General features: G+C 47.4%; 1 protein-coding gene across 7 annotated transcripts in view; it reads right to left on the bottom strand.

Annotated features, from left to right (window-relative positions):
- Positions 1 to 16,460, bottom strand: part of PTCH1 (patched 1) — a 70,785-nt gene that overhangs the window by 13,190 nt on the left and 41,135 nt on the right. For all 7 annotated transcript variants that reach the window (XR_001830571.1, XM_037745246.1, XM_017547202.2 and 4 more), the window contains 6 exons: positions 12,442 to 12,560; positions 11,385 to 11,787; positions 10,091 to 10,400; positions 4,818 to 4,960; positions 2,586 to 2,769; positions 987 to 1,267 (listed from right to left, as the gene is read on the bottom strand). Coding sequence is in view for 6 of the 7 variants with exons in the window: in XM_037745246.1 (XP_037601174.1) it covers positions 987 to 1,267; positions 2,586 to 2,769; positions 4,818 to 4,960; positions 10,091 to 10,400; positions 11,385 to 11,787; positions 12,442 to 12,560 (1,440 nt within the window). In the remaining variant the exon portion in view is untranslated. The remainder of the gene's footprint in view (positions 1 to 986; positions 1,268 to 2,585; positions 2,770 to 4,817; positions 4,961 to 10,090; positions 10,401 to 11,384; positions 11,788 to 12,441; positions 12,561 to 16,460) is intronic.

The following is a 16,460-nucleotide window of genomic DNA, read 5'->3' as shown; positions in this document are numbered from 1 at the left end:
GATGGGGACAGCTGCGGTGGACTGAGCAGACCGTTAAATCCAAGGAAAAGCGTCTTGCCTTTCATCTTCCTTGTAAAAATTTGTGGGGAAGTGGAAATAAAATCTGTGAGTTAGCTTTGGAGTTTCTTGGTCCAAAGGGGAGAAGATACAAATAAACAAGGTACCCAGATGGGAGAGAAGGAGAAAAATGATCTTTCTTTTCTGGGGGTGGGTGGTGGGCAGAGGTGGAGGGAGGGAAGGAATGATGAAAGATGGACATCAACTGCTAAGTGCCATGAAAACTCTCACAGACTAAACATTTACCTTTTAACGTACCTGCCGCACAGACTCATGGTGCAGACACAAAATCTGGTCTCTGTTTTTATAATTTTGGCATTTTAAAGGCTATACCATAGTTCACAGAATTTAAACACTGCCACGGTTTTATTAGACTCTACATGAAACTTACGTCAAATCTGAGAGTATTTTGGAGAAAGGAGGCCAAAAAACAGGTTCGTAATATTAGTTCATCATTATCCCCCAGGACTTAAAACACGCAAACCCACTTCTAAATCATGTTCTCCATATTTCACTGTCCTGACTTCTCTGATTGTCCCCTCATGTTCAACGTAGAAGAACCGGCTATGTTATTATTAGGCCTGGGGTGAGGTCACAAAATGGCATTTTTCAATTAAAGAAAAAATTAGCTACGCTTTGAGTGTTTTGATTTAATAAATGCTCAGAGCCGTGATGGAAAGTGTGCTTTAAAAAGTCCCCTATCTTTCCACAAAAATCCTCAGGCCATGGGAGAGAGGCCCTAAGAATAAGGCCATTAGAGGGTCTACCTTAGCCACGGACCTCACCACCTCGAGTAGAATAAATATATCACGGATGATGCAAGCTATACCCTGCTCCAGAGGCCCAGACATAAACAACACTTCCCGGCTGTAGAAAGAGCTATGCTGAAAGGAATTTGACTTCCACAAAGACCCTTATAATACACTCACAATGATCCCGGCCGTCCAGGGGTTGAGGAGGAAGACGGCACACACGAGGAACGTGCAGGCCAACACCACGCTGATGAACAGCAGCAGCCAGTGGCGGAGGCCGATGTACTGCTCCCAGAAGAGGAAGGGGTAGCCGTTGGGGTAACTGGACAGCCCCAGGCTCGTGTAGTTGCTGCAGATCGTCCTTACTTTTTCAATCGCCTCCACAAAGTCTGAGGTGTCTCGCAAGCCGTTGAGGTAGAAAGGGAACTGGGCATACTCAATGGGCTCTGCTGCCGGGACTGGACAGAGAAGGGCACAGGTTAGGGGCAGGCCCGGGGAGGGGGTCGCCACCGCTTCGATGGAAAGAGAAGAACTTCACGTGAAAGCCCGCTGGCCTTTCTTCTCATACAGCATACGAAGGAGAGACAGTGCTGATCATGGCCTCCAGGCCTCCACGGCCTTCCGATTTGGTTTAAAAATGTTTAAATCTGTGATCTGTCTATTTTTTAACGTTTGATTTAAATCTTCCAGCAGTCATGCTTTGTGAGGGTTCTAAAAACTCCAGGCTTAAATTTCGGGAACATTTTTTGTTCCCTTGACACACACAAAAATACCAAGTTCACACAGTTTTATCCAATCACTTACAAGAGCAAAATAACTCCAGAGTCATGCTTTCCTGAGAAAAATGCTTAACTTATCCTTTTAGTGACTGAACAAACTTAAACCTTGTATGCTTCTTTTCTAATGCAATGCTAAGTCTTCAGCAACAGGGGAAGAAATCCTTACACAACAAGCATTTAGTTACTGCCGTTGTGTGTTCCAGACCCTCTGGGGTCATTCAGTTGACTTGCTAAACATGATTTGCCCTATTATAATCTCAACTATAAATTTTCATTAAGACAAGCCTTGGCTGCCTGCCACACGGCTCTGGGGTTTAGATCCGGGGAAGCACAACTTGCCGAGTCTCCAGCCATGTTTGCAAGGGGATCCGTCTTCTTTCTCACATCCTCCCTTGGCCCAATATCCAAAGCATACACTACTAGTATCACCACCAGAAATGCAAATGAAATCCACACAGAACCACCTTTCAAACTCGGGGCTGAGAGGTGAAAGGAACAGGACACTGTTGTATACAGACTTTTCTGCTCTGGTTTAAACAGCTTTGACAGGGTGCAGGTGCTTGGTGGCTTATAGGAATGACCCAATGTGCCAAAAATCCCTTCAACACCAGAGTTGACAAAGTTAAGATAAACATATAATCCCCAGCGATAAAACTCTGCAATAGTAAAATAACACTCAACCTGGAGGCGTCCCCGGCATTCACGGGAACAGCTGGCATGCGAGAGCAACGCCTAATGAACCTCTTAGCACCGAAGCTAGGAATGGAGACGAGACGCTTATTTCCCAACGTGATAGAGTGCGGGGTTGTCTTCCATTACACATCGTCGTCTGTCTCCCAGAGTTTTAAACGAGAAGAAATAGATTGTTCTGTTTACACGTTTGAACCCTGGGGAGCGTCAACGGACGAAGCCTGTTGCCAAGTTTGGAGAACAGGGGAGGGTACCTCTGTAAGCTCCCAGACCCCCCCTCCCGGCACCACCATGGAGTGCTACTTACTTCTCAGCCTGGTTTCGGGCATGTAGTCGGCTTTGTCATGGACCCATTCTGGTCGGTGAGGCCGGATGTTGGCCTGGGAGGCTGCATACGCCACGGGGTCGTTGCTGACCCAAGCCGTCAGGTAGATGTAGAAAGCGCTGGGATTAATGATGCCATCTGCATCCACCAGACGCTGTTTAGTCAACTACAGAAACGGGAAGAACAGAGGCCTTTGAGAATGAGGTTGGGGGTAAACACACTTCTGCCTTGAGAGCACAGAAGCCGCGCTTCGCCCCAGCATTACAACAAAGAATAGAATGCCCACTGTTGAGAGTGTCGAAAATCCCATCAGAACACCTTTGATTTCTTTCAAAGCGCACTTATCGGAGGATGCAATCATCGGTGTGTTTATAACAAACACGGTTCTGCAGATGGCCCAGGAATTGGCTGAACCAATTAAATCTGAATGCTAAAAGACCGTCTGCAGCCAAGGCAGAGAATGAGCAATCTGGAGAAACATATTTATAGGAGGGAAGGGGGAAAAACCTGGCAAGAATCCCCATGCACGTCTGTGTGCAGTTAACCTCTGTTGTTAACACTGAAGGAAATGCCACCCAGTAAATGGAGGAGAGCTATAAAAATAAAACAACATCTGTATAAATTTCGCTAACACTAGCCTCCTATGACCTGTGGATTCAAAAAATGCCCAGTGCCAGAAAGTGCAAGGGACGAGTGCACAGCCTCAGCCTCGCCAGGTGATCTTATTCCCAGAGGTCGTCATGCTGGGCACGCTGTGTCCTCTGCATGGCCAAACGTGCTCCCTCTGCAGGAGGGCTTGTGGGCTCTGCTGAGGTGGGGGGCTCTGTGGGACTGACTGTGTGGATGTATATTTTACATACATAGAGAAGTTTTGTTTCCTGTTTATTTTAGATTCAGGCCTCATTCCTCGCTTTGGGTCTTTTTTAAACAAAATGAAAAACACCAGTGACAGCGGCTCATAGAGAAGGAGTGAGGGAAGAAGGAGCAGGGAGGAGAGTGAGAACTGGATTTCGGGGATCTGGATTCAATTAATCCACAGGATATGTAACAACTGTATGTCCTCAACTATCCCCGGAATCGCACAGCGCAGCCCGTGGCCTCCGTGTGTGCGGCACGCCTCTCTCCATCTCAGGAGGAGGAAGTGCTATCTGGGACCTGGCCCAGTCCCAGTCCCATTTGTCCCACAGTGCCCCTGGTCTCTCGCCCAGCCCTGCTGCCTGGGCACCTCCCTGGTGTCTCTGAGGCAGGCTCCTCTGCCCGCATCCTTGGGAAACGTGACAGCCTGCTGCCTGCTGCTGCGAGTGGAGTTTCACACTCCATAACGACTCTGAACAATGTACTTTGTAAATCTGTCACCTTGAATGCCAGCAAAAAAGGGGAGACAATAAACAGAGCTGCTGAGATCATCAGCATGACGGTTTTCTGCCTGAAGGTGAAGCAAGCAAGCTACAAAGAGCAAGGAAGCCAAAGTAGCCGCGGGCCCCATGCAATCTGAAGCGTCCGAACACACTCCCGAACGCGCCTGCGGAACCCAGAGGGGTATGCTGGAATCCAAATGGCAGGAAGACAATGCAAACGCAGGTGGACAGTAGGATTCCCAAACAGAAACAGTTATGACTGCAGGAGTAAGCAGAAGGGCGCAGCTACTCCCGATTCCAAGGGTGTGTATTTCCGTTTGCTTCACTCATCACAGAGCGGTCTGCCTACTCCTGGGGCCAGGAAGGCCCAAAGATCTCAAATGTAACAACTCCTCCCATCCTTCTGTTACGTCACCAATCTCCTAACCCACTCACCTAGCCCACATTCTGCTCATCCAAACGACGGCTACCCAAGAAATCTGTCTTTCCAAGCTTGAACACAATCAAGACCAACATGGTACCAAGTCCTAGAACTGAAATAATCACGTCATGCTGCATTTTGAACACTGGAAAGAGCCTTACTGTCTTAGTTGCACTTTATTCTGATGATTGCTCTGGCAGTAGCCAACACGCCATTGCACAGATGAGGAAACGGAGGCGCACTGGCTTGCCTGAGGTCACGCAATTAGCTGGCGGGAGGAGGTGAATTAGAGTGACCTCATATTCCTTCTACCGGCTCCCAGTGCCTCAGGTCTCCAGAGAGCACAGGGCGGGGTCGCCTGCTGTCAGGCAGCCTCCACCAGGGCAGCAGCCTCGCAGCCTGGAGGCGCCCTCGGGTGCCCAGCAGCTGGAGTACCTGGCTGATGTCGATGGGCTTATCGCGGCTGCCGGTCTGCACCAGGAGTTTGTAGGCAAGGACTCCATCGTCTGATCCATTCTTGTAATTGTTTGGCATGATTTTCCCGGTTTCCCAGTCACTGTCAAATGCATCCTGAAGTCCTAGAAAAGGCAAATGATTGTAACACATTGTAACTTTCAGCCAGAAGGATCCTGGTCCTAGTGGGATGGGCCAAGGAGAGTGAGCAAGACAGGGGACTCTTAGACATCCATCAGAAACACACACCCACTGTGACGGAAAGCACCGGACCTTTCATGAATGAACTGCAGCTGCTGCGGCCACTGCTCTAAAGGGGGAAGGCGATGATCTGTTTCTATGAAACAAATACTCATATTTTATCTTAAGAAAGACGACTCTCCTCCTTTCTCCCCCTGACAATTACAAAAGAAGGCAAGAGTGTGAGGGAAAGACACACACCAGGGTCATTAACCGTTTCGTGCCACTGGGGGTGCTAAGTCATGGGTTCTTCAACGCAACCAGAAATTCCACGCGGAGGGGAAAAAGCACATTCAAACTCCCAACTTCAAACAGCAGCTCAGCTGCTTCTGGAGCCCAGGGTGAGTGAACACGATTCTGTCAATTTGTTCCATCTGTTCGACTTGTGGAGCGAACACAAGCTGTGGGATCTGCTGCCAGGTTGTGTAAAGATCACAGCCAACACCTATTCACTCTCCACTGCGCTCTTCCTCTCTGCCACCCTTCCTCGGGAGAGCGGGCGGGCGGGGGAGAAGGAGGGGAAGGCGCTCCTGTGCGCGCAGGGAAATACCTCACAGGGTAAATTTGGATCCGATTGAGAACAGGAAGCCACAGGCCAATACAAGGAGGCTCTGTGAGAGCAGATGACAAACCACAAGCCAGGGAGGGGGAGGAAAGAGCTTTCTGGGCCTGGGGGATGGGCGAGCCCGCCAGCCCACCACACACAGCTGTGCTTGGCCTCGGTAATCAAAACCATCATTACAGACCTGACGGTTTGGCTGCAACTGTAAAGAGATAAGCGTGTTGGAAGAGAAAACAGGGCCCTGGTGACCCAGCCTTAGGGTCTTGAGCACTGGCTGGCGCGCACGCTCTCCGGGACACCCCCACCCTCTCATCCCCCCTCCCAGCCACCTCCCAAGTAGAACTCCCAAGCCCCAGCAGCTCAGGAAACCACAGCTTTTGAACAAGCTGTACATGTATGGGTTGGACACGGCTAGTAAGAAGGGAGAAGGGTTTATTTCATTTCAGGACATGCCTTGGATGACTTCAAAGACAAAAAAAAAATCTGGTTGCGTTAGTGCTCAGAATAGTTAAGCTCTTGGGGTCTGAAGTTGGGGGAGGGAGGTGGAGCACAGGCCCCCTTCTCTAAGAAGTGAAACCCTCCCTCCCACACTGCTGGTTAGAGGAACAGTTTGGGGATGAGGTGGGCTGGGTGGTGAAAGGAGGCTGTGTGGGGGCAAGCGTGGAGGGGAGGCGGGACAGGAGACCACGGGTGGGCCCTGCACCTCTCAGACTGACGGGTTTTCACAAGGAGGCGTGCACACACGCAGTACTGAGCAGATGTTATTTTATTACTGAAAGCCCTTTCTTCCTGTTTTTGAAAAAAAAAAAGAAGAAAAATTACTGCTCCCCTTTTCCCCCAAAAAAGGGAGACCTCGTCTGTTTTCCTCGCCATAACAATTTTCATGATGTCATGACGTGTCCTGGGCTTGAGGCCCCTCTCCCTTAACCAGCTGATCCTGAAGAGAGGCTCACGCTTGGGGAGTGTGGGGCTGCACTGGGCATCCCACGGCGACCGAGGGACAGCCCCATTAATCACTCTGGCTTCACAGATGAGGACCTGAGGCTTGGAAAGGGGGAGATTGGAAAAGGCCGCCCAGCAGGAGTGTGCTGGACAGAGCTCAAACCCAGGCAGCAAGTCACCAAAGGCAGCTGGGGCCACTCACTCGCTGGCCTACAGGCCGGGACACACCGTGGTACCCGAGGATGTGTCAAAGGCAGGAGTGAGACGAGCAGCATCAACCCTAGCATCAACAATGTCTGGTGGCAAACAGGGCTCCCCAGGATTTTCCTGCAAAAATCTGAGAGTGATTTTACGACATTTGCACACAAAGATGTTTGGGACACCCTAGGGCGAAACAAAGGAAGAGAGATCCTATTTGGGGAGGTCAGCCTTGCTGGAAACTCAATTCAAGTCAGAATCCACACTGCCAGTCCCTGCGGTGCCGTTCACTCTACTGGGGGCTGAAAGGTGAACCAGAAACAGTCATGACTTTGTGGAACATTGAGTCCTTTCCCCATTACTACGCTATTTTCTCACTAATCACCAAAAAGCTCAAGTAACAATGGGCTGGTCTACGCACAGGCACAAGTACAACCCTGGACACGAAACCAGGGATGAGGACGGGTCTCCACTGCCCCTTCGCCAGCGTCTCCTATTCCAACACACGCACACTCTAGAAAAGGGTGATATTGATTTTATAGCAAACCTTAACAGCTCAGCCGGAAGTTCTCCCCTTATGAATATTTTGTGCCAATAGTTATTTTCTAGTGTAAAGTTCTGGGCTAAAGGAAAAACCCCAATTACCATTTTCCTTCAGATAGGGGACCCTGCAAATAAAATGTTAATCGAAATTTTAGTTGCATAATCCAGTGTGAAATAAAATGAACACATCTGCACATGATTCAAGGCATGGCTTTTACCTAACTTTGCCTTATTTGCATGTATGTTTTAAGATGTGACAGGTGGGATAGTTTTGAAATTAACCATTATATAGTTTCAGGGGTAAAAAAATAAAATCAAAGACAAACTATTGGAAGGTTGATAAAGATCAATGATATGACATAGTTTTAATGGCAATTCCATTTAAACCAATGAGGCTCCTACCATTTAAAAACCACACAAAAATATCAGCAAGGAAAGCTGACTCAAGGATAATTGTTTTCTTGGAGAAAATGTTCAAAGGCCACATCAGCCATTCAACAGGCCTGAAAAACATCTAGGTAGCAAAGGGCTCCAGTGTCTGGCCATTCTGTGTGGAGTGCTCTAGTGGACACTTTAAGAGTCAGATGCGGAGTCCCAAGGCTGCCTGGAACCCTGACTGCTCAGCACAAATGGACCTCACTTGGTCAAGGTGTAAGCTGTCCACATAGCAATCAAAACATGATTCAAATGTACCTTAAAAAAAATCTCAAGTCCAGCTGCTTTACATCTATAAGGAAGCAATGTATAGAGATGATCTGCAATGCTCTGTAAGAAGGTTAGCCCTCCGCACTGCCTGGAGACAATCCCCTTTACCCCTTCCCAATCCCGACCTAACATGCCACATTGAGCCTCCAGAGCAATGGCCAAAGACACTGAAACACACTCTACAGTGACCCTTCTCCGCTCAGAGACTGGCAGGGCACAGCGGATCTCTTTCTCATTTGTGGCAAATTATTTGCATGTCTTTGGTCAGCGGGGGAAAATGAAAAGCAGGGACTGACTCCACTGTCTCTCTTTTAACTCATTATCCCGAGAACCACTGCTTTCTAAACTAAATGTAAAAAATGAGTAAAATGTGCATCTCAGGAGAGTGTCAGAAAATAATAATCATGGCATGTTCTCTTTACGTTCCTCCGAAAGGAAAGTCAAATTTGGTGTACATGTAGGCACAGAGTTCTGGTAAACACAAGTCAAGGCCAGAGCTGTGTGGAACCATCCTCCACCAACCTCAAGTCGTTTACCATTTCCTGCAAACTCTCAGGGAAACTGGCTGCTGAGTCTTTACATACAAGTGTATTGACTTCAGACCAAAAAAAGGCACTTACATCTGTGTTTAAACAAGCCTAATTAAGTGGGAAATTAAGACAATCATTTGGATAATTTAAGCCAAAAGATGTTGGGGGCCATAATGATTTGGTACTCCAGTAAAAGCGTTTTTGCTTGAATTGGGTGGATAACGATCCTGATTCCCTACTTGGCTTTGCATGTGTCAACACACAACAAATGAACAGATGTTCTTGGAATCACTGCATACATTTATAGGCAGTTGGTCAGCAGAAAATTTAGACTTTTTTTTTCCTTCCAGTTGACTAATATTTCCTAGAAACATTTCTAAGAGCGAAGAAGCCTAGAAAGGCATTTTGTTTATTTATTTTTTATTTTTTGAGACAGAGTCTCACTCTTGTCATCCAGGCTGGAGTGCAATGGCGCGATCTAGGCTCACAGAAACTTCTGCCTCCCAGGTTCAAGCGATTCTCCTGCCTCAGCCTCCCGAATAGCTGGGATTACAGGCACCCACCACCATGCCTGACTAATTTTTGTATTTTTAGTGGAGATGTTGGTCAGGCTGGTCTCGAACTCCTGACCTCAGGTGATCTGTCTGCCTTGGCCTCCCAAAGTGCTGGGATTACAGGCGTGAGCCACCTTGCCCTGCCAAGAAAGGCATTTTGAAGCAGAATTTGATTATTTCTAAAATAATGTGAAATGTGATTAAGCATTTATAACTTTACTTCATGTACGAAGTCAAAAAATGGTCAAAATGGTCAACTGTAAGCTATGGCGCCTAGGTAATGATGTGCAGGTTCCTCAGCTGTAACACAAGTACCCCTCTGGTGGGGGATGTCTTTAGTTGCGGGGCTGTGTGTGTGTGAGGAAGGGGGATATAGGCCATCTTTGCAACTTCTGCTCAATTTTCCTAGGAACCTAAAACTGCTCTAAAAACAAAGTCAATCTGAAATAGAGAAATAGTTTTTTAAAGGATGGTCAGAATATGGAATTTCAGACTGTGTCCACTGCTTATTCAGCATTGGAATTTCAGACTACATCCTCTGCTTATTCAACATTGGACAAATTACTGCATCAACTTACTGATGCAGTAAGCTATAATTTGGCAATCGGTCTGGAAATCCCTTCTGCACTCTGATTTACGTGGTCACCAAACTAGCCTCCAACTAGCCAAGAGGAAAGAGGACCAGAAGCCTAGCGTCCACCCGCTACAACATAGTCCTGTTTTCCTAGTGTGCACCTGTTCATTCTCACAGAAGTCCCCAGTTACTCATTGAAATTATTTGTATCCTTTTACAGGTAAAAGCCAGATTTGGGAGGCTGCTGCGGAAACAGTCCATGTAAGAATCTTAAGCAACTTAAAAGTCCATGAAACACATCAGTGTTACATTAGAATCTAACGCTTTCATAATCAGGACAAAGGAGACCTGTTGGAGCTGAACACGCAAAAGGCCGAAAGGACGAAAGCCCTCCCGTGGCGTCTCACCTTGCAGCCAGTCTCTGAAGTAGTGCAGCCACATTTTGGGAAGCTGTTTGTTTTCTTCCAACATGACATACTTCACGTTACTGAAGCTCCTGTGAAGGTCGTAAAGTAAGTGCTGGATATTCGGGTAGTCTGCTTTCTGGGTGACTATATACATGTTGTAGAAAGAAAAGTATTTGAATTGTGCAGCAATAAAGTCATATTCTCTGGTTTCCCGAGGTACAATGTCCGTAAGGTCCAGCCCGTCTCTCACTCGGGTGGTCCCGTAAAGGCTGACCCCCAGCAAGCCCAGAAAAAGGAAGATCACCACTACCTGGAACAGAAGAGGCACAAGGTCAGACCCCAGGGAGCACCACTGACTCTTTCTTAACAAAGAGAAGCTGTCTAGCTAATACTTTGTTTTCACCACCACACTTGACCTGATTTAGCCTGTAGGGGTTGTTCTCGCATAGGAAAAAGGATAAAATCATAGTAGTCGCATTTTTATTTTGTTTTGTTATTTATCTGAGTTGGGATCTCACTCTGGCTCCCAGGACGGAGGGCAGTGGCATGATCAGGGCTCACTGTTGCCTCCAACTCCTGGGCTCAAGTGATCCTCCTGCCTCAGCCGCCCAAGTAGCTAGGACTATAGGTACACAGCACCATGCATTTTTCTTTTTTCTTTTGAGACAGGGTCTCACTCTGTCACTCAAGCTGGAATGAAGTGGTACAATCACTGTAGCCTTGAACTCCCTGGGCTCAGTGATCTTTCTGCCTCAGCCTCCTAAGCAGCCGGGACTATAGGCACATCACCAGACCCAGGTAATTTTTTGTAGAGCTGGAATTTCACCATGTTCCCTGGGCTGGTCTCAAACTTCTGGGCTCATGCAATATGCTTGCCTTGGCCTCCCAGAGTGCTGGGATTATAGGCGTGAGCTGCCACACCTGTCCCTGGCTAATTTTTAAAATATTTTGTAGAGACAGGGTCATCCTTTGTTGCTTAGGCTGTCCTCAAACTCCTGGCTCAAGCTTAATCCTTCCATCTCCGCCTCTCAAAGTGCTGGGATAACAGGCATGAGCCACCGTTCCTGGCAATAACCACATTTTTAAACAACTTCATTCATATAAAGACATGCTGCATAGAGATTCAATGGCCCTATGCTCTCAAAGCATTGACTTTTGGAGGACTGAGCTATATCATACTCATATGATTTTTTTTTAAGGAAAAAGAAGAAAACTAGAAGCAATTTGATGAACTCCAAAGAAGCCTGTTGTTATTTTTTGAAGACAGGAAGAGTCTTAAGTTGTGGCAGATTACCTTGGCTTTTGGTTTCAAGAGGAAAGGAGCATAGTGCTTCTCAGCAAAAGATGAGAGTGTCCACTTGGTACAGGGGGGTTCGAGGCAGTGGAGGCTGGAGTCGGAGAACTGGGAGAGCAGGTCCCTCGTGGAGCTGGTGCTCTCTGGGCTCTGGCAGCTGAGGGTGTCCTGCGTCACGGTGATGGGCTGCACAGAGATCTCGGAGCGCGGCTCGGCGGTGGTGTAGTACACGTGAGTGTGGGGGTCATACTCTGTGCGCAGCTGCACAGTGGACTGCATGGTGATCTGCGTTTCATGGGCAAAGCTGTGGCTGCTGTAGGGGGGTGGGGGGCTGTAGCAGGTGCTGTCGTGCGTGTCGGTGTAGGCCTGAGGTTCAACCTGAATCACTCTGCTGACGCAGGGGCTGAAAGGAGGGGAAACACGTTACAATGTTATGCTGGATCAGGGTAATGGTGCTTTCATTCTGCCAACTTTCACTGTGTACTGAGAATGCCCCTCTTACACAGCTCTGACTTGGGAGAGAAACATCACATTGCTGAACTCCAGACACATCGCCTGGTTGATAACGTCACCTGGTTCATCTCCTGGTGAACTAGATAAAAGTCCGTCTGAGGAGGACACATGGAGGACTGATCCTAAATTTGGCTTCCAAAAGCAAGCAACATGATGATGAATCCTTCAAAGCATAATTCCAAACAAAACAAAACCACCACCAAAAACTATGTATTTGCTAGATGGGTGGTTTTCAATCTTGTTCTGCTCTAATGGAGGGATGTGAAACATTCCCACAATGAGCAGCATCAGTTCATGATGGAAAAAGGGGTCATCAGTATCAGCATCTCGAGGGCTGTGAGACGTTCAGCTGGGGCAGGGGAGAAGGTGCTCAGAGCCTCTGATGTCCCCCTAGGGAGGCAGCCTCTGTCCAGCATCTCCCCTGTGTCCACCACACCAGCAGAAACCCTGTTGTCCACATTCCTTGTAAGTCCACAGGCTGAAAAAGTTCTCTCACAGTACCACTCTGCACCCAACCAAAAGGCCACAGCAGTCTGAAATGTACCTTGTGAAACAGCAGAAAATATCCAGTCTCCTGTCCTCACGTCGATATAAATCCATGCTGAGAATTGCCGGAAAAATGAGCAGAACCATGGCAAAATTGAACACCACTACTACCGCTGCCTGGGGGCAGAAACAAAAATTCAGAGGTCACCAATATGCCTCTGTCCAATCAGAGGACTGCTGTGAAAATAAAGATGCTTTTAAACAGTATTTTTCTTTCACTTTCCTCTTGAAGTGTTTGAAGCTGTGATGGATCTAAAGAGTTTCTTTTGCTACATCATCAAGAGACTATTTGACTGGAAGAGTCTTGACTATTTCTGGGCCTATTTCTAATAATTCCATAAACCCATAAGGTACAAACCCAGGAACTAAACTACCAATGTGTTGCTAGTAAACCAACCGAACCAAACCCACAAAGGCAGAGCACATTCAAGATCCAATTTAAAACAAACAAGCATTTCCCTTCCAGAGTACTTCCGAGAGGTCACGCGACCCTGATTTTACACTTAAACATTTTTATATAAAGTGGTTCGAGTATTTCAAAATGTCTCCTTTAAAACGTGAAATACAATGTCACGCGTGTCCCCGGAGGTTTTAATAGGCACATTCCAAATCGCCTCTGGAGTAGCCTGTGGGGTGTGAGAGCAAGAAACATAAAAGGTCAAGGAGAGTTAAGCAGAAAGAAATTCCTGTGTGTGATTATAGTACACAGAATAAGTAAGTACAGATTCAAAAGTCACTCTGTAACCTAAAATAAACACGGGGCTAGATTCTGCAGTGCATTGGCAAATCTCCTGCTGACCTAGTAAAAATTACAAAATTGGGCTGTTAATAGGGGAAGCCACCAGAGGCCGGTGGAAAGTCGACCCAGCTGGGAAGGGCATGGCAGAAGGGGCACCACAGAGAAACGCGCTGGCAATGCTGAGGGGCCAGGAAATAGCCAGACATGGCTTTGAAAAAAAAAAAACGTGGCAGGCTTCTCAAAGAACCGCTTAGTACAAAACCCCCAAACTGGTAAACGTCCCAGGGTGAGGAAAGAAAACCTGGTTATAACTGGCACCTAACACAATCGAGGGAGAGCTTCACAAAGGGTTCGGATGGGAATCGTGAGTTTACGCTCAGGGTGAACCAGCAAGCCTGAGTTCTGGAGATGTCTTTCAATAATTAATTCCCTGTCAAGAGTCTTCTTCAACAAACTACCTAACCTCTTTCTTCTTGGTCTATCTTGAAAATCCCTCGTCAATTGAAAAATACAAAGCATGTGAACTCACCAGTCTAATGTCTGTAAGACCTGTCTAATAGGCCTACGCAAGTAAGCTCATCACCACTGTGACGAGAGAATTTACCTGACAGAGGCCCTTTAACGGGAAAAGTCTAGAACTATGCTGGGTGCCGGAGACATAAAGGTCAGTAAGACAAAATCCTGCTCTCAATTCTCATAGAGCCAGACCTATAAGCAAATGACAATCCCAACTGATGGATGGCATCATAAAGGCAGGTGCTAGGCTGCAGAGCAGCTCAGTGGGGTGCAGGGGTAGAAAGTCAAGGCAGGCTTCCTGAGAGAGGCTTCAGCAGGGTTTAGAAGATGAAAGAGAGGGCCGGGTGTGGTGGCTCACACCCCGTCATCCCAGCACTTTGGGAGGCTGAGGCAGGTAGATCACCCAAGGTTGGGAGTTAGAGACCAGCCTGCCAAACTTGGAGAAACCACGTCCCTAATAAAAATACAAAATTAGCTGGACATGGTGGCACATGCCTGTAATCCCAGCTACTTGGGAGGCTGAGGCAGGGGAATCACTTGAACCCAGGAAGCGGAGGTTGCAGTAAGCCGAGATCATGCCATTGCACTCCAGCTTGGGCAATCAGAGTGAACCTCCATCTCAAAAAAAAAAAAAAAAAAAAAAGAAAGAAAAGAAAAGAAAAAGAGGTTAGGCAGGAGCAGGGGAACAGCAGGTGCTCCCTGTGAAGAAAACACAGAGTGTGCAAGAGGAGACCCGGCTCAAGTTCCTCTGTGCTGCTCGGGTCTGAAATTCACTTGGGGGAAGAGAAAGGAGAAGCTATGAAGATTAGTTTGTTTATACCTGATTCATGACAAGCAGGAGGTTCTCCCTGAGGTTGACAGTATTACCCGATAAGGTCCCCAAATGCAGAGTCAAGTCACCTGCCTGACGTTATCCAGTAAGTCACATGCAACAGACTTGATGCAAAGCCCCCAGCCCAGCTGAGAACCAGGAGTTTTGTGAGAGCTCGTCCCTTACTGAGAGGGCATCTGTGGACGGGATTAGGACACCTGACTGTGAGACAGCAGGGGATGCCAGGAAGAACAGGTAGGGTGGAGATTTTCCAGGAACAAGTAATCCTGGGGGCTGGATCCTTTCAGCTTTTAAAATTACAGTCATGTTTAGAATCGAGGAGCGGAATGTAGAAAAAACCTGGGGCACCCTGCTTTGGACAGGCATTCATGAGGATGAGGAGGGCAGAGCTCCGTGACGCAGAAAGTCCCACGGGCACACGCATGGGCACCAGTTGGCCACACTGACTGCCACAGAGGTGGTGTCTCCTGTGACGGAAACGAAGGGATGAGAGAAGAACCCCAAGAGGCAACCCGTCTAACTGACTTTCTCATCATCTATTACACATATGGGGGAACATTTTCTCAATGCCAGGCCCCCCAAATGTACACCGAAATAGTAAAACAACCAGCAAGGGCTTCTCAGAAAGAGAAAAGGGTCATTACAAAGGCGAGAGAGTGAAGTAAACCAGAGAAGATGATGGGATGATATTGCAACTGTGAATCAATTCTAGTTACTGTGCTCATAGGAAATGCCCCATCCCCTCAGAGCGGCTAACGCTGGGACGCGTGCAGAGGAAGGCCCAGTCAAACCACCCTACCAGTTTGAACAAGGGGTTCTGTTCTGGGAGTTCTCATTGAAGAACAAACAAATGAATAAACAAATAGACAAACCAGCAAGCCCTAGCTGATCATAAAGAATTACAGCTGGTGTCAGTGCTTTCTGGTGTAGAAGTGGCATTTAGGCAGATGGATAAAGGCTGATGAGGTTTAAGACAGTTTCTTTGCGGAAAAAAATACCTAATTATCCGGTCACACTACAAAATTGGAGGAATTTTATATGGAAAATTCTGAAGGTAACGCAGGTTTACTATTGGACAGAACCACCTTGATCACTCCCTTTTGATGTTTAATTCATAGCATCTTGCAAATATAAACACAACTGAACACCCAGAGTCAAACTCGATACTGTTCACCAATGGAAACAGAAGCTACATAATGGCCAACTTTGAGGGTCAGTACATTAAAACGAAACCAGGCAAACTCTTCTGATGGCCACTGCAAAAGTCACTGTATCCTCTCTTCTCCTCGAATTTTCTTCTCTTTTTTTGACAGAGAATGAACCAGTGTCATGGGGAGGCATTCTTTAATAAGATGAAGACCCTTGGAAGCTATAGTTGTGATTTGCTTTTTTTTTTTTGAGACAGAGTCTCACTCTGTCACCAGGCTCCAGGGTGGAGTTGCAATGGCGCGATCTCGGCTCACTGCAACCTCTGCCTCCCGGGTTCAAGCAATCCTCCTGCCTCAGCCTCCCGAGTAGCTGGAACTACTGCACATGCCACCACGTCCAGCTAATTTTTTGTATTTTTTAGTAGCATGGTCTCTTGACCTCATGATCTGCCTGCCCCCGGCTTCCCAAAGTGCTGGGATTACAGGCGTGAGCTACCGCACCTGGCCAGTTGCGATTTTTTAAAGTGATGCTGACAAGGTTTGAAACAGAACACAAAAACCAGCAGTACTCATTTTTGTCTCTGTAAGGTGCTTACCTTGGGAGAACTTAGTGCACTGGATTTTCTACAAGGCTACTCCTCATAAGGAAACCTCATGTAGCTTTTCAGACCACCACACCATAGGGGACCATTAAAGGAGAGTCGGCCTCGATGAGCCATCAGTATGTACTGAGAGAGGAGAGGAGAGAATGAGAGAGAAAAGAAGAAAAGAAGGAGTGTGAG

Source organism: Cebus imitator, unplaced genomic scaffold, assembly GCF_001604975.1.
Source record: "Cebus imitator isolate Cc_AM_T3 unplaced genomic scaffold, Cebus_imitator-1.0 Scaffold196, whole genome shotgun sequence".
Taxonomy (NCBI): Eukaryota; Metazoa; Chordata; class Mammalia; order Primates; family Cebidae; genus Cebus; species Cebus imitator.
The sequence above is the reverse complement of the archived record's forward strand: the minus strand, read 5'-3'. Positions and strand labels throughout refer to the sequence as shown.